The sequence below is a fragment of the Xenopus laevis genome, chromosome 9_10L (genome assembly GCF_017654675.1).
Source record: "Xenopus laevis strain J_2021 chromosome 9_10L, Xenopus_laevis_v10.1, whole genome shotgun sequence".
NCBI lineage: Eukaryota > Metazoa > Chordata > Amphibia > Anura > Pipidae > Xenopus > Xenopus laevis.
The window spans coordinates 94770252-94786506 of NC_054387.1; the positions used below are offsets into that span (position 1 = coordinate 94770252).

General features: G+C 38.7%; 1 protein-coding gene across 1 annotated transcript in view; it reads left to right on the plus strand.

The window, feature by feature from the left end:
* Positions 1 to 1076: 1076 nt before the first annotated feature.
* The window catches only part of wipi2.L (WD repeat domain, phosphoinositide interacting 2 L homeolog), a 38847-nt gene continuing 23668 nt past the window's right edge, over positions 1077 to 16255 (plus strand). The window contains 4 exon segments of the mRNA NM_001086850.1: positions 1077 to 1233; positions 12375 to 12457; positions 12648 to 12817; positions 14341 to 14437. Coding sequence (NP_001080319.1) covers positions 1160 to 1233; positions 12375 to 12457; positions 12648 to 12817; positions 14341 to 14437 — 424 coding nt within the window. The 5' untranslated portion in view covers positions 1077 to 1159.

Sequence of the window (16255 nt, forward strand, 5' to 3'; positions counted from 1 at the left end):
GTGAAAATTTTGTAAAAAGGTGGCAACCCTAACTGCCACATACAGGGCTGGATTTATTGAAGCGGTGCCCGAGGCCAAAACGGAAGCTTTGCGCATGCCCACTCCTGTGGCCACACGGTCCTATCGCCGGCTAAACAGACCTAGCTCTGGCCCCTCTGCGCATGCGATTGAGCTCTTAAATACCAGTGCTCCTTAGGATGTGGCAGGGCCACCCCTAAAATGTTGCTGCTCTAGACCAGGGCCTTTGTGGCATCGCCACAAATCCAGGCCTGGCTACATATGAAGGGTGGTTTCTAGGTTGTGGATTTTTCTTTTTCCCATTCCCCCCCATAATATTCAAGCAATGAATAGATTAAAGATTAGTCAAGGAAGAAAATTTCCCCTATGCAAGACCACAGCACTTCTTGGCTACTAGCGGGCAACTTTTGAAGCTGTTAATTTTTTTAGCTTGATCTCCTTGTTTTCCCACTAACAGTTATATGGGTTTTAAACAGGTTTTATATTGAAAGTTGGTGCTGTCTATATATGCATTTATTATGATTTTTCAGTGTGCAAATTTGGCTATTTTTGGGCTACTTTTAAAATGGCTTTTGGCTACTTTTTTGATAGTCTTTGGCTGGTTTTGTAATGCAAACCTGGCAAGTGGCAACCCTACCCTAGCGCCATGGTTCCACCCGCATTGTCATCACCCCACTCTGTCGGCGTTTGCTGGTAAAGGCGCAACTACTGTAAACTATTGGGGGGGGGTCTCACTCACATGTTTTTGTATAATGTCTGTCTTATCTAAACAATTCAATATCTGCCAACATTATTAGTTTGTGCTGCTACCAGTGGATCACATAAGTAAAAGCTCCTTTAGGTTAATAATAATATAGACAACTGTTCATGGCTGCAGAACATGGAACGAATGAAATGCTTCGGTTCATGTCTGTAATCCATTGTTTACGTTCTGAGGAAAAGAAACATGAAATAGCGATCGGACTGAATGACGAGCAAAAAAGAAATCCTATTGTGCCGCCTTACGTAAACGACGTAATGACGGCGCATGCTTACTTCCAGGTTCTTCATACGCGTAAACAAGATGGTATGTGGAGGCTCCGCTGTGTTTTTAGTCGGTGACTGACCCGGATATTAAACAGGTTGGCACTGGGAAAGCGTCATGAACCTGGCAAGTCAGAGCGTGGATGCAGCGGCCGGACAGCTTCTTTTCGCTAACTTCAACCAGGATAACACGTAAGTAATGTGACGGTAGTGCTCGTGGAACTGACAATAAGGGGCAATGGAACAGTTAAGAAAGAACCCACGTTACAAAGCATGGGAGACTCGAGGCTAATAGCAAGCAATGGAATAGCTGCTGCTAATGCTATAGGATGATATTACGTGTTCTTTGTTAGTGTAAAAGTGAAAGCTGGTTTTGAACACACTTACATGTATTGATTGTATTAACAAAATGGGAGCTTTGGCAGGTAAACAGGCCCACGTTGTTGTTGTTAGAAATGTACAAGTTTGGTCATGCTGAAGGCAGTTAATAAACATTACCAATGCTGAATGTTGTGGCACGAGAGATACCTGTAGAGATACTGTATAGTTGTATAGCAGGGGGTTTTGTTATGTCCGGCTTAGGACTCATGTACGATTGTGCCACAAAGCAGCCCTGATGTTTTTGCAAAACAGTAACTGTTAGTTCTCTGTATTCTCTGCAACAGCTGCACAGTTTACACTACACTCAGTGATCACTTTTGCTTTTAAAAAAATAAAAAGCTTCTCAAAGTCAAGGGTTCTACTTGTGATTGTTAGCAAGTTCATGTTTAAAGGGATACTGTCATGAGAATATAAATTTTTTCAAAAGGAATCCGTTAATAATGCTGCTCCAGCAGAATTCTGCACTGATATCCAGCAAACAGATATTTTTATATTCAGCTTTGAAATCTGACATGGGGCTAGACATATTGTCAATTTCCCAGCTGCCCCAAGTCATGTGACTTGGGCTCTGATAAACTTTAATCACTCTTTACTGCAAGTTGGAGTGATATCACCCCCCTCCCCCCCCCCCCCAGCAGCCAAACAAAAGAACAATGGGAAGGTAACCAGATAACAGCTCCCTGGTAGATCTAAGAACAACACTCAATAGTAAAAACCCATGTCTCACTGAGACACATTCAGTTACATTGAGAAGGAAAAACAGCAGCCTGCCAGAAAGCATTTCTCTCCTAAAGTGCAGGCACAAGTCACATGACTAGGGGCAGATGGGAAATTTACAAAATGTCTAGCCCCATGTCAGATTTCAAAATTGAATATAAAAAAAATCTGTTTGCTCTTTTGAGAAATGGATTTCAGTGCAGAATTCTGCTGGAGTAGCACTATTAACTGATGTGTTTTGAAAAAAACATGTTTTCCGATGACAGGATCCCTTTAAAGGAGAAGGAAAGTGTTCTTGCACTTCAGGGTGCCAAATGTTAGGCACCCCTAAGTGATTGTATTGACTTACCTGAAACCCCCCCCCCCCCCCCCCCCGTCAGTAGAAAACTGCACCAGCCCAGGGTTATACCAGTGAGCACCACTGAGCCATCCTCTTCTGTCTTCTTCTTTCTTCTCGCGGCTGCGCATGCGCATTAGACTAAGTGAAAAGCTGAACTTCAACTAAAAAGTCTACTTTTTCATTCTACTGTGTAAACGTCTGCCCTGGAAAATTTGGAGGAAGAAGAAGTCGGATGAAGATCAATCCGTGGTGCTTACTGGTATAACCCCGGGCAGGTGCAGTTTTCTGCTGATAGGAGGGGTTTTAGGTAAGTAAATACATTCACTTGGGGGTGCCTAACATTTGGCACCCCGAAGGTTAAAGAAGGAAAGGTTAAAACTAAGTAAGCCTTATCAGAAAGGTCCATCTAAATACACCAGTAAAACCCCAAAGTAGTGTTGCTCTGAGTCCCCTGTCAAAAGAAACACTGCATTTCTTTCCTTCTATTGTGTACTCATGGGCTTCTGTATCAGACTTCCTGCCTTCAGCTTAAACCTCATTGCCCTGAGCAAGAGCATGCTCAGTTTGCTCCTCTTCCACACCCCTCCCTTCTCTACTGTAATCTGAGCCCAGAGCAGGGAGAGACTCAGGCAGGAAGTGATGTCACACCATGTTAATACTGCAGCTCCTATCCTAAACAAACAGAGAGTTTCTAGAGCTTTTTACTCAGGTATAGTAAAACATTCTACAGAATAAATATAGCATTCTATCTTGCACTATTGCAGCTAATCTATTGGCAATAAAATGCCTCTGTAGCTTTCCTTCTCCTTTAATATCACACAGATTGGGATGGAAACCCTTCACTACCTGGCCCTGTACTTGTACAGCTTGTTGCTGTCTTAAAGGGGTCCTGCCACCCAGACATCAACAGCCGTATAATAAAAGTTCTTTTCAAATTAAACATGAAACCCACATGATTATATGGTGTGTGTAGTTATATGTATGGATCCTGTGCAGGCATGCTTCAATTCTTATGTTTGCATGAAAACTCTTTTCAACTATTAGTATCCTCTGTTTCAATTGTTAACTAAAACTGGTCATGCATGCCCGCTTGTTTGCTGATGTCACCAGTCTTTCTGCAGCTGTTATTGGTAAAACAACATCAATAGAAGTTAAATGATCGCCTGAAACCACAAGATCATGATGCATGATAAACTTGTTGTTAGCCAATCAGAACTCTTCCACAATTCAGTCAGTGAGAAGGAAATGGTAAACATTTTGATGGCACATTGTCTTCTGAAGGCTCTTGCCCTCTACATGATAACCTATGGGCCTGTTAGCTATTTACCTGGCCGTGGTAAATCGTTGAATACATATTTTACATACAATACACATTTTGGTGCTGTTACAAGTGACCAGAAGAAGCATTGGAGATTTGTGACCCTAGAGCCTGCTTTAAGGACCAGTGATGCCGTAAAAGCAAATTTGGAACCCCAGAACTGCAACCTGGAGATAAAAATACTGTAACCCTAAAGGAACTGTTGACTTGGATCCTCCTGTTTCTGGAATTACCTGGATTGTGGTGTGGTGACAAGGGGCTAGTTTGTGCAGTACAAGCAGAGTACGGATTACCAATATTTAAAGAACTATTTTATCCCAGAATGGAACCCATAAAAAATATTGGTTTATACTTTGATTGAGAATCTTGCTTTGCTAAACCATTAAAGTGCTTGTTAACCTTACAAACACTTTATTCAGTTCAGATATTTAAAAAAAATCCATAGTTTTTTCTTTATTTTTTACTGTTTTTCTAAAATGGAAGCTTAAGTAAAGGGGTTGTTCACCTTCCAAACAATTGGTTCAGTTGTTTTCAGATTGTTCACCAGAAATAAAGATTTTTCTCAATTACTTTCCATTATTTAGTTTTTTTACCATTTTTCTAAAATCTTAGATTAAAGTTCAATGTTCCAGTCTCTGGTGTTTCAGTCCAGCAGCTCAGTAATTCAAATGCAGGTTCTAAACGGTTTTTTGCAACATTTAGTTAATACATTTCTCAGCAGCATCTCTGTAGTATTAGCAACAATTGTATCAATTGTAACAGTTGCATTTAATGAAACTCAGAGATTCTGTTCAGCAGGGACAAAGATAAGAAATGTATCAAGTAAATGTATCAATCTAGAACAGTTTACGGAGTCTGCGACTCCCTCCCAGAGATGCTTTAGAAGGTGAAAAATGACACTTTACACTTCAATATTATAAAAACGGTGACACATAGAAAATAGAAAGTAATTGGAAAAAGTCGTCATTTCTGGTGATCTATCTGAAAACAACTAGTTGCTTGAAGGTGAACAACCCCTTTAAATGTTCCTTTCTCTGATGTTTCAGTCTGGCAGCTCAGTAATTCAGGTGCAGATTCTGAACTGTTACAATTTGCTACATTAGTTGATCCATTTCTCAGCAGCATCTGTGGAACTATTGTGTCGATTGTAACAGATGCCTTTAAAGGAGACATATAGGATAAATGAAAACCCCTAAATTTGTAGGCAATAATGTAAACTATGTGGTGCTGGTTTTAATTTTGGCTGTAAATCAATATTGTCTTCAAAAATAGCTCCCCATAGATGTTCTCTGGTCCCTGTCTGAGTTTCAAATGAATGAGGTGGGGGAGTCCTAATGGTCCCTGCCAGAGGAACAGTAAGGGAGAAAGCCAATCACAGCCCTGCAGTCACACATGCAAAGACAGGATTCAGTTCCCTATAGGCTCAGCCTAGCAGCCAATTGGTTCCTGTCCTAGAGTGCTGCTGGCTCTTCACAGCCAGAGAATTCAGTGGGCAGAAAGTGGCACAGAATGGCGGGACTAATTTTGCAGATATTTTCAATAAAGTAACCAGAAACGCAACTTTTTACATTGCTTCTACATCTAAAAGAGTTTAATGCACTGCTACATTCTTGTTTCTCACATGTCTCCTTTAAAGGGGAACTCCAGCTTCCAAACTAAAATTTGATAAAGAGGCCCACAGAAACCCCTAATATACCCATCACAGTTACATGTTTCTTCAAAAAGTATGACTAAATGCCATTTTCTATGCTGAAATCCAGCTGTTTAAAAGTTCCTCTTTCGGCATTATTTGAAATCCTGGCAGGGAAGGAAGGACTAAACACTTTGGTTAGAAACTGTAGCAACTACTCCACAGCTTACAGACAGCATGCAGGAACTATATAACCCACAATTCTTTGCACTGTGCTATTAATTTCCTTATTGAAATCATGTGTGCAGGGAATTGTGGGGTTTGGAGGATGCAATCTATGGACAGCTGGTTGTTGATACAAAGTAACAGTAGTCTGCCAGCTCATTTATTGAAGCCTGCAACCGGGACCTTAGACTTCTCCACAAAGAGACAAGTACACTGTGTAACTCTTAAAACAATCTATCTAGCAGAGAAAGAAAGGGCTTGAAAGAATTAAGTACCAATAGGGACATTGTTATTAAACCAAGTGACAAAGGGGGCAACATGGTTATTCAGGATGGAACCCTTTATGTGAAGGATTGTATGCGCCTTTTAAGCGATAAGGGTTGCTACACACAGCTACCTTGTGACCCCACTAAAGCATTCCAGAGTGCTATTGGGCATATCTTAAAGAATGGCTTGGACAACAAAGTCATTAATAAAAATGAATTTGACTTTGTCTGTCAAATCTCCCGTTGTCGCTACATTCTACACCATCCCCAAGATTCACAAACACCCGTCACACCCTCCGGGACGCCCTATAGTATCGGAGATCGGAAGTCTCACTGAACCTTCCAGTAACTACATTGACGAAATCCTAAAACCTTTCGTCAAGTGCTTACCATCTTTTATACAGGACACAACCGACGCAATTAGGCGCCTTGAAGGCATCAGTCTTGATCCGGATCACTACATAGCCTGCCTGGATGTAGAATCTTTATACAACAGTATCCCCCATCAGGTGGGTTTGCTGGCTGTTAATGACACCCTTAAACAACGGGGGGAACAATTTCTGAGACACAATACCTTCATATTAGACCTGCTTTAGTTCGTGCTCACTCACAATTACTTTCCGTTTAACGGAAAATATTTCCATCAATTACGGGGCACAGCCATGCGTAGTACCTGTGCTCCGTCCTATGCCAATATCTATTTAGGATGGTGGGAACGTAACCTGGTGTTCAGTGAGGACCTTATAGAATTTACCCAACATATACCCCTGTGGGTCCGCTATATAGACGACATAGTGTTAATATGGACGAGCACCAAGGAGAAGTTCTCAGACTTCGTTGACACTGTTAATGTCAATAACATTAATTTGAAAGTCACGTCACAGATTGACAGGGAGACTGTCAACTTTCTTGACATTCGCATTTATCAAGACCCAGTTAGCAATAACTTATGCACCTCTGTCTATCGTAAGGAAACAGCCACGGACAGTCTGTTGCACGCAAAAAGTCAGCATCCAAATAATACAATCTTAGGAATTCCCACTGGCCAGTATTTGAGGGTCAAAAGACTTTGTAGCAACATTGATGAGTTCAAGGTTGAGGCAAAAAACTGTATTGGAGGTTCAAGGAACGTGGCTACAGCCACAACTCTCTTAAACGAGCTTACATCCGAGCACTAGAAATGGACAGAGCCCATCTCCTTACCGCAAAAAAAAAAGTGCCCCAAAAATCAGATACTAAGATCATTAGACTAATAGGGGACTATAGTAAGGAACATAAAAGTATCTTACATATTATAAATCGCCACTGGCATATTTTACAGCAAGATCCAGAACTATCAAAAAGAAGCGGAATGGATCTATACCTTGAACAGCAAGTCCCCGAATGGGTTAAATGAAGGTTTTACTTTCGCCCCCTTTCTCTAATAGTCAGGCCCCCCCATATATATATATATATATATATATATATATATATATATATATATATATATATATATATATATATATATATATGTATTCGTCTGGGTGGCACACTGTGTCACATCGATTACCCGGGTGCACGGTAAAAAATTCATACACTGTTCAAATGACCAGCAACTCTAGGGATTTCAGTGAAAAAAGTTTTGTATTTAGATAAGTGCAGTTACAGCTGTAACTGCACTTATCTAAATACAAAACTTTTTTCACTGAAATCCCTGGAGTTGCTGGTCATTTGAACAGTATATCTATATCTATATCTATATCTATATCTATATATACTATATCTATATCTATATATACTATATCTATATCTATATATACTATATCTATATCTATATATACTATATATATATATATATATATATATATATATATATATATATATATATATATATATATATATATATATATATATATATATATATATATATATATATAGTATTTTGGCCTTTGTCTTTATATTTAAAAAATGAGTGACCCCCATCCAGATTTTGGTAGGTGGTGTGGCACTCGTCTAAGTAACTTACCTATTAATTGCTATTGATTTTGTTGAAACTTAGCAAATCTACAATATATCCAGGCTAGCGTTAAATGCCTATATAATTATTAGAAATACCTAGAGCTTAAATGCTCATTGGCTCTCTGTTCAAACACGCCAATGCAGTTTAAACATCACAACTTCCTGGCGTTTATTCATTTTGGCGCATGTATATTATTTTGTCGCACAGGCGTAAAAACGCCAACGCTCACTAAACTAATATAAGCGATAAGCGATTTCGCCCTGAGGAAGCCATAGTTTTGGCAATTGACTCTTAGTGTGTACTAGTGAGTTGGAGCCCATACTGGTTTGCTCCGACCATTGTGGAACTGCAACGCCCCACATCACAACATTTTCTTTCTTTTTGCTCTATGCTTTTTTTCAAACCTGCGGGAGTACTCCAACTCGTTCTCAATTGAATCTGGCTCCTACTGCTCTCTATATTGATTTTTAGTCTGCCAGCTCAGCAAAGTAGTCAAAGAGATCAGCAGGGGTCTAGGCTAAGGGAACTGTCAAAAAACATTAAAAATCATAAAAAGTCTGCATATTTTTTTAAATGATGCATATTGTAAAGTTGTTTGAAATTATGTTTACTTTTCAAAAGGTTCGTTATGTTTTTGTGGAGTTTCCATTTAATCAAGTTCAAGCATTCTGCTCAGCTTGGCAAAGATAAGGAATGTATCCACTAAATGTATCAATTTAGAACAGTTTACGGTCTGTGACCCCCTCCCAGAGTTGTTTTGAAAAGACACAAGAAGGTTAAACATTTAACTTTACACTTCAATAATAGAAAAACGTTCACAATTATAAAATAGTAAGTTATTGAAAAAAGTATTTTTCTGGTGAACAAACTGGAAAAAGGGTTTTGAAGGTGAGCAACCTACTTTAACCTCCTTTTGTTATATAGTGTGTTCTTTTTATAGCAAGTGTCTCAATTAAAGGTAAAGAGAACAAAACCTGAGAAAATAAACATATGAGTGTTACAATTTATTACAAAAAAACTATGGTGGCCCTTATGTGGTCACATAGATACAGAGAATCCTGAAAAATAATGAAATTAATTTAAGAAAACTACATTTTTGATAGTAAGACTCCAGAGAGTAAAAAAGGAGTGTGTACTGCAAAGCCAATTAAAATGAGTAGTTACTGAAAAAGAAAAAAAACACAAATTCAATTTGACACACTGCATCAAGAAACAAAACATTGTACAGGTATAGGATCCCTTATCAAGAATGCTCAGCACCTGGGTTTTCCCGAATAACGGATCTTTCTAAAATTGGTTTCTTCATACCTTAAGTCTACTAGAAAATCATGTAAGCATTAATAAACCAAATAGGCTGGTGTTGCTTCCAATAAGAATTAATTTTAGTTTGGATCAAGTAACATAGTAAGTTAGGTTGAAAAAAAGACACATGTCCATCAAGTACAAGGTACTGTTTTATTATTACTGAGAAAAAGGAAATATTTTTTTTAAAAAAAATTTGATTATTTCGATAAAAAGGATCTATGGGAGACAGCTATTCTGTAATTTGGAGCTTTCTGGATAATGGATTTCTATATAACAGACTCCCATACTTGTATTGCAGATTTAGGCTACACACTGTTAGCATATGTGAGACCTTACTTGAGAGCACAATTTTGTGATTAGGAAAATGAGAGCGTGAAATGAAGAACTTTTGAAATAGAAGAAAAATGCCAAGATGCAAGAGATGTGACATATAGTAGCCAGTTAGAGACAGCAAGCTCACTGACTATACCTGCATTATATATCTCTGCAGAAAGCAAAACCTTTTAGGGTAAGGGCACACTCTAAGATTCGGGGAGATGTAGACGCCTGGCAACAAAACGCCTCTTCTTTGGTACTAATCTCCCCAAAACCCATTTCTGCTAGAATCTAAATCGCCAGCGGATTGGCACTGAGCGATTTGTTTTCCGAAGTCGCCCGAAGTTTCCTCATTAGCCAATTTCTCTCTCTCTTACAACTTCTGTTAATAAAGCTTAATGGAGAGACATTTAAAGGTTTATAATTCTGTCTTAATTTAAAATTGTTAAAATACACTCTATTATAAACTATTAGGTATGCAGCGAATCCACTATTTTGGATTTGCTTAATCCTTCACTAAAGATTCGGCCGAATACTGAACCGAATCCTAATTAGGGGTGGGAAGGGGAAAACATTTTTTACTGCCTTGTTTTCTGACAAAAAGTCACGCGATTTCCCTCCCAGGCCCTAACTTGCATATGATTCGGTTTGACCAGGCAGAAGGATTCTGCTGAAAAAGGCCGAATCCTAAAGCGATTTAAGTTTTAGGTTATATTTATGCTGAAATATTACATTCAAACTTCTAAGCACAGTAGTGTATGCCTACCAGAACTCCTAGACTTAGATTATAGGTTTTAAAATGTGTTGGATTAAAGGGGGTTAAGTAATTAATAACCGCAATAAAAATAAAATTGGTTAGATAGATATGGTTGTGTATGGATGCTGGGTTTCATTTGGAGGGGTTGTAATTTATGGCGTCTTTTTTTAAGCCAATTTAACTATGTAACATCCTTAGCAATCTTACAATCGAAGGCCCCTATCATTCTCACACACAATGGGGCCAAATGTATCAGCAGCACCATAGCCTGCATGTATGTCTTTGGTGTGTGGGAAGAATCCAAAGTACCTGGGAGAAAATGCAAACGCCTTGCTGAGAGTGCCCTCTCTGCAATTAAACTCCGTACCCCAGCACTGCAAGACAGCAGTTAAAGCTGGCCATGGATGTTGAGATTTTTAAAAGATCCGATCCTCATCGTGAGACCACGATTATCTCGGAATGATCGTACGAATTGACCATCAACTCAAAAGACCAATTTGCCAGGGGAGCTGCCTGCTTGGCCCTGCAAACATAGATAGATTGCACTGGGACCGACAAAGATTTTTTGACCTGGCCCATCAATTTCCTGAAAAATGTCAAAAAATTGTAAGATGTACGATCGTTCGAATCCCACTAACCGCACGATAATTTTGAAGGATTGTTCGGACTTCCCTAAAATCGGTCGTTCGGCAAGAAGAATCGTTGCGTCTATGGGGAGCTTAACTCAATGAGCCACCACAGATTCAGACATCTGCACACTATGGGGTCTATTTATCATTCTGTGTAAAAAGTGGAGTGAAGCATTACCAGTTAAGTTGCTCATAGCAACCAATCAGATATTAGCTTTTATTTACTAACTGTTGAAATCTAATTTCTGATTTCTTGTTATGGGAAACATCACCGATAATGCTCTACTCCACTTTTTACACAACATGATAAATAGGCTTCTAACACCATTAATAAAAGGTATTTGTACCTAGTAACAGATCATATATTCTATAATGTGTTGCACTAACATGGGTTATAGTATTGTTATTAACACATATAAAACACTAACATTACTTAGTGCTGTACAGTAGAAGTGTGTTTACATCAAACATACAAATACTGACCATTATGTTCTGATTGTGTGTAAAAAAAAATGTTTACGTCTGTATTATTTGGATCTGGTTAACGCTTTATGTAAGTGCCTAGAGGCAGTTGCAGGCCTGTGCTCTTTTATGAAAGGAAACTCAATTTGCAAAGCACTAAAATAGACACAAAAGGGAACCCTAATGGCCAGCATGCTCTGATAAATTAAGACTGAATGCACATAATTACAAGAGGGAACCATGGAATTAATGTCTGTGTAAAAAGGTTGCCTCCATAGGTGTCACTGACTTGTGGCAAGCAAATCGATTGTTAATTGCTATTAACTTCACACATAGGTAAAGAAGGCTGTTTTTATTAGTTTAAAGGAGAAGGAAAATCCTTTTACATTTGGGGTGCCAAAAGTTAGGCACCTTTAAGTGATCGCATTTACTTACCTGACACCCCAGGCCGGTGCACCTATCCGCAGAAAACTGCAACGGCCCAGGGTTATCCCAGCGAGCACCACAAAGCGATTCTCTAACTGCTTCTTCTTTCTTCCTGCGGTTGTGCATGTGCAGTAGAGCGAAAAGCCAACTTTAACGAAAAATTAAAAAAGCAGGCTATTTTGTTCTACTGCACCTGCAGAAATTTGAAGAAAAAAGAAGCAGGGTTACTCCATGTTGCTTGCTGGAATAACCCCGGGCTGGTGCAGTTTTCTGCTGATGGGAGCACCGGCATCAGGTAAGTTAATGCCTAACTTTTGGCACCCCCAAGTAAAAATTACTTTCCTTCTCCTTGAAAGAGCATTTCTGGTACAGCCTCATCCATTTCATGCCTCAAGACATTTATCCTGTGATACTTAAAGGAGAAGGAAAGCTTCCATTTACACCGGATTTTTACAAAGAGGATACGATTACATCTTCATTTTTTAAAGTTTAAGCTTTTCCTTATATGATATGGGTTCCAAAAGATATTTTGGTGATATGTTTGCTGTATGTTCTTTTTACAGATCATTGGCTGTTGGTAGCAAATCTGGCTACAAGTTCTTCTCTCTCTCTTCAGTGGATAAACTTGAGCAGATATATGAATGCAGTAAGTGATCCATTCTAATTTTCCATTAAAAATCACAGATTTCCGTGCCTCTTGCCACACATCTGGGGAAATCTGGTTTACATCTCCGTTGTTTGTCATATTCTTTAGGTCTTGTTTATAGTGTATTTATAAACGCTGGATGTTTGTTTTTTTTTGTTTTGTTTTTTTATAACTGCTTTTTTTTTTCCAGCTGACACAGAGGATGTCTGCATTGTTGAGAGGCTATTTTCAAGTAGTCTGGTTGCTATCGTGAGCCTCAAAGCACCTCGAAAACTTAAAGTCTGTCATTTTAAGAAAGGGACTGAGATATGCAACTACAGCTACTCCAACACAATTCTTGCTGTGAAACTGAACCGTCAAGTGAGTACTAGATGTCTTCTTGGCTTATAAATGGGAGTATCGCTAAAGCTTCTTTTAAATACTGCAACAACTGCTCTTCAGAAAAATCATTTTTAAACAATAGTGATAAAAATTGCTTCTGTTATTTAAACGCTAGCATACCTTTATTTTTCCTCATTATGGCTTTGGATTTATTCAAGGGACATAAGTGTAAATGTATTTTCTGTTGCTATTTTTATTAAATATGCAAGCTGTATTGATAACCGTTTCATAATATGTTAATACAAAGTGTTGGCAATGCATCTTGCATATTTCATCATACTTAAGATGCCACTGTCTTCCTTATTGCCTTTTGTGCTTTGATCATAGCAAGTGCAAATTGAATTTTGCAACCTATTAAAAGCTAAGGAAGTGGTCACTTCCTTCCTGTCCAGTGGGGCACCAGTATTATGAATTCCTACTAAACTGAATCCCTGTGGGATCTTTTCATCAGCATATATACTGCTGAAACACACTGTCAGGGGTGTTTTTGCACTCTCTGTGCTAGCGATGGGACCCCACCCTGGACTCTCCCAGGCAAAGTAACAGTAAGCACATGTCTAATCGCAAAGAACTAGCACACTGCCTAATTGATAAAAAGTTGACACTAAACTATTCAGTGAAGGAGGTTTTGTCAGAGAGGGCTCAGAAAGCACCAGCCCTTTACTACACTGATATCTAAAGAGAGAACTAGACAGAACCAATGCTTCTCTGGAAGGGTAACTTCAGGGGATTGACACTGACAGCTTATCTTCTGAAGCTTAAGAGAGATTGATGCTGAAGTTGCTCTAAAGGTGACACCATTAGTGTGCAGTTTTACTAAGAGAGGAGGGAGACCAGCAAGTAGCTAACAGGCTGGATTATGCATAGAATCAGCAGCCAGTCAGAGTGCCAGGGATTTTACAAGTAGGTAATCACAGAACTGGCCAGGTCATTAATAAATCATTAATCACAGAACATCCTACCAGGTTTTAGAAAGCCTGTCATATCAGTTCCTCTGGCTGATGGTAACCCAATGGCAAATCTATTAGCACTGGCTATTCTGAATGTAGGTATAATTAAGTGAGGTACTGCATATGGAATGCAGACAGCCTTATATACCTTACCTTTTCAGTACAATATTCAGGGCACGCCTCTAGGTACAGTAAGATTAAAGGAAAATTCACTGGGAGGGGGGTGCAAGTATCCAGTGAATCCAGTTGCTCAGGCTTGTGCTTGTTTCAGGAAAGAAATACTGGCCCAAGAGAATAAAAAAAGTAGCGCAGTTCAATGCCGCCATGTTTCTTACCTTTGCCCAGACAACCCTCATAATATTTAGGCATGTGCAGCAGAGTAAACTTTTCTTTTTTTTTTACTGTATTGTGCATGCAAAATTCTAAATCTCATCTAGGGATGCCATTGAAATTAAGTAAAATGGATTATCTGCAAATGTTATTCCTGTTATCAATAATTTTGGTAATTGAAAGGGAGAAGTATTTCTCTAATTTTCCCATATTTTTTTTTAGAGACTGATTGTTTGTCTGGAGGAATCGCTCTACATTCACAATATAAGGGATATGAAGGTCTTGCACACTATTCGAGAAACACCACCCAACCCTTCAGGTATGTTTCAATGATGGCCAAATACTTTCATCAATCTGGCACACTGCTATCATTCTGAAAGCACTTTATAAAATGCCCCCTGAACAGGTGATGTACTTGTATTTCAGAACTTAAAAAAAAGAGGAATAGAAAATAAAATGCAGGATTTAAGGGAAATGGTCATAACTGTAAAATGTTTGTGTCTTTGGTTACAAAAGGGGTTGTTCATGTTTACATTCACTTTTGGTTTGTTATGGAAGGTCCTATTCTAAACAGATTTTAAATTGGTCTTCATTATTTATTTATTTTGTAGTTTTTGTTGTCGTCTTCTACCTCTTTTCAGTTTTCAGATAGGGATCAATGACCCCAGCAGCCAATAACTATTGCTCTGTGAGGCTACAATATTATTTTTACTTACTACTTTTTATCACTTCTCTTTCTATTCCAGGTCTCCCCTCTTCATTGTGTAGCCACTCATTCAAACTACTTCCTGGTTGTGAGGGTAAAATAGACAATAGCAACCGGATAGCTGCTTACATTTTACACTCGAGAGCTGCTGAACAAAAAGCTAGATAATTCAAAAAGCACAACATTGAAAAATGAAACCCATTGCATATAATAAGACTATGAATATCTGCATCAAATCAAAATTAATTTGTAGTTAAAGGAGTAGTTAACTTTTAAATTCAATTTGTTCTGCTTCTTTTTTCCCTATGTCTTTTTCTTGCTATTCCCATTGTTTTTTTCATTCTTTCACTTTTTGTAATGTTCCTTTTTACTCTTTTCCTGAAAGGTTGATTGCAAGGGGAAGGGAAAAACAGTTGCAGAGTTTGGCAATTTTCAGTGTCTCCCCCCCCCCACACACTTTTCTCATTTAAAGGAGAAGGAAAGGCTAAAATGAAGTAAGCTTTATCCAAAAGGTCTAAACTCTCAAAGTAGTGCTGCTCTGAGTCATCTGTCAAAAGAAACACAGCATTTCTTTCCTTCTATAGTGTACACATGGGCTTCTGTATCAGACTTCCTGTTTTCAGCATAAACCAACAGGGCTAGGGCTTGAGCATGCTCAGTTAGATCCTCACTCCCTCCCACCTCATTCCTTTTAAATAATCCTCCTCCCTGCTGTAATCTTTGCCCATAGCTGTGTGTGAGCAGGGAGAGACTCAGGCAGGAACTGATGTCACATCAAGCTAATATGGCAGCTGCTATCCTAAACAAACAAAGCTTCTAGAACTGTTTACTCTGGTATGGTTAGGCATTCTACAGAATAAATATAGTGTTCTAGCTTGCACTATTGTAGCTAATCTATTGGCAATAAACTGCTTTGGTAGCTTTCCTTCTCCTTTAATGCTTAAAACATGCAAACCCAAGACTCATTTGTTCATTGGTTCCCTAATTGTTGGTTCCCCTCAAGCTGGGCCAAAAATATTGAAATGGGGGACCCAGTCTGAAGGCCAGTTTGAATGTAATAACCAAGTTTTTAGCTTTTGACCCTGATATGAGCTAATGAAGCCTGACCAAATGTTTTTCCTTAAATCAGATGATCAAAATTAACACACTTTGCCATTTGTACGAACGTATTAAGCTGTGTATTGACTTTAGAATCTCCATGTGCAAAAAAAGTGATATTCTGAGACAGTTTGCAGTTAGTCTTTATTTATTTTTTTTCTTCATGATTTAGCTTTTCGTTTAGCAGCACTCCTGTTTTCAGCAGCTATCTGGTAGTGGTTTGAACAAGAGACTGGAAGATGACTAGGGGAAGGCCTGAATATATGTAATAAAAAGTTTGTGAGCCCCGTAGAGCAATTGTTTTATTTCAAAAATAAATGTAAGACCAATTGA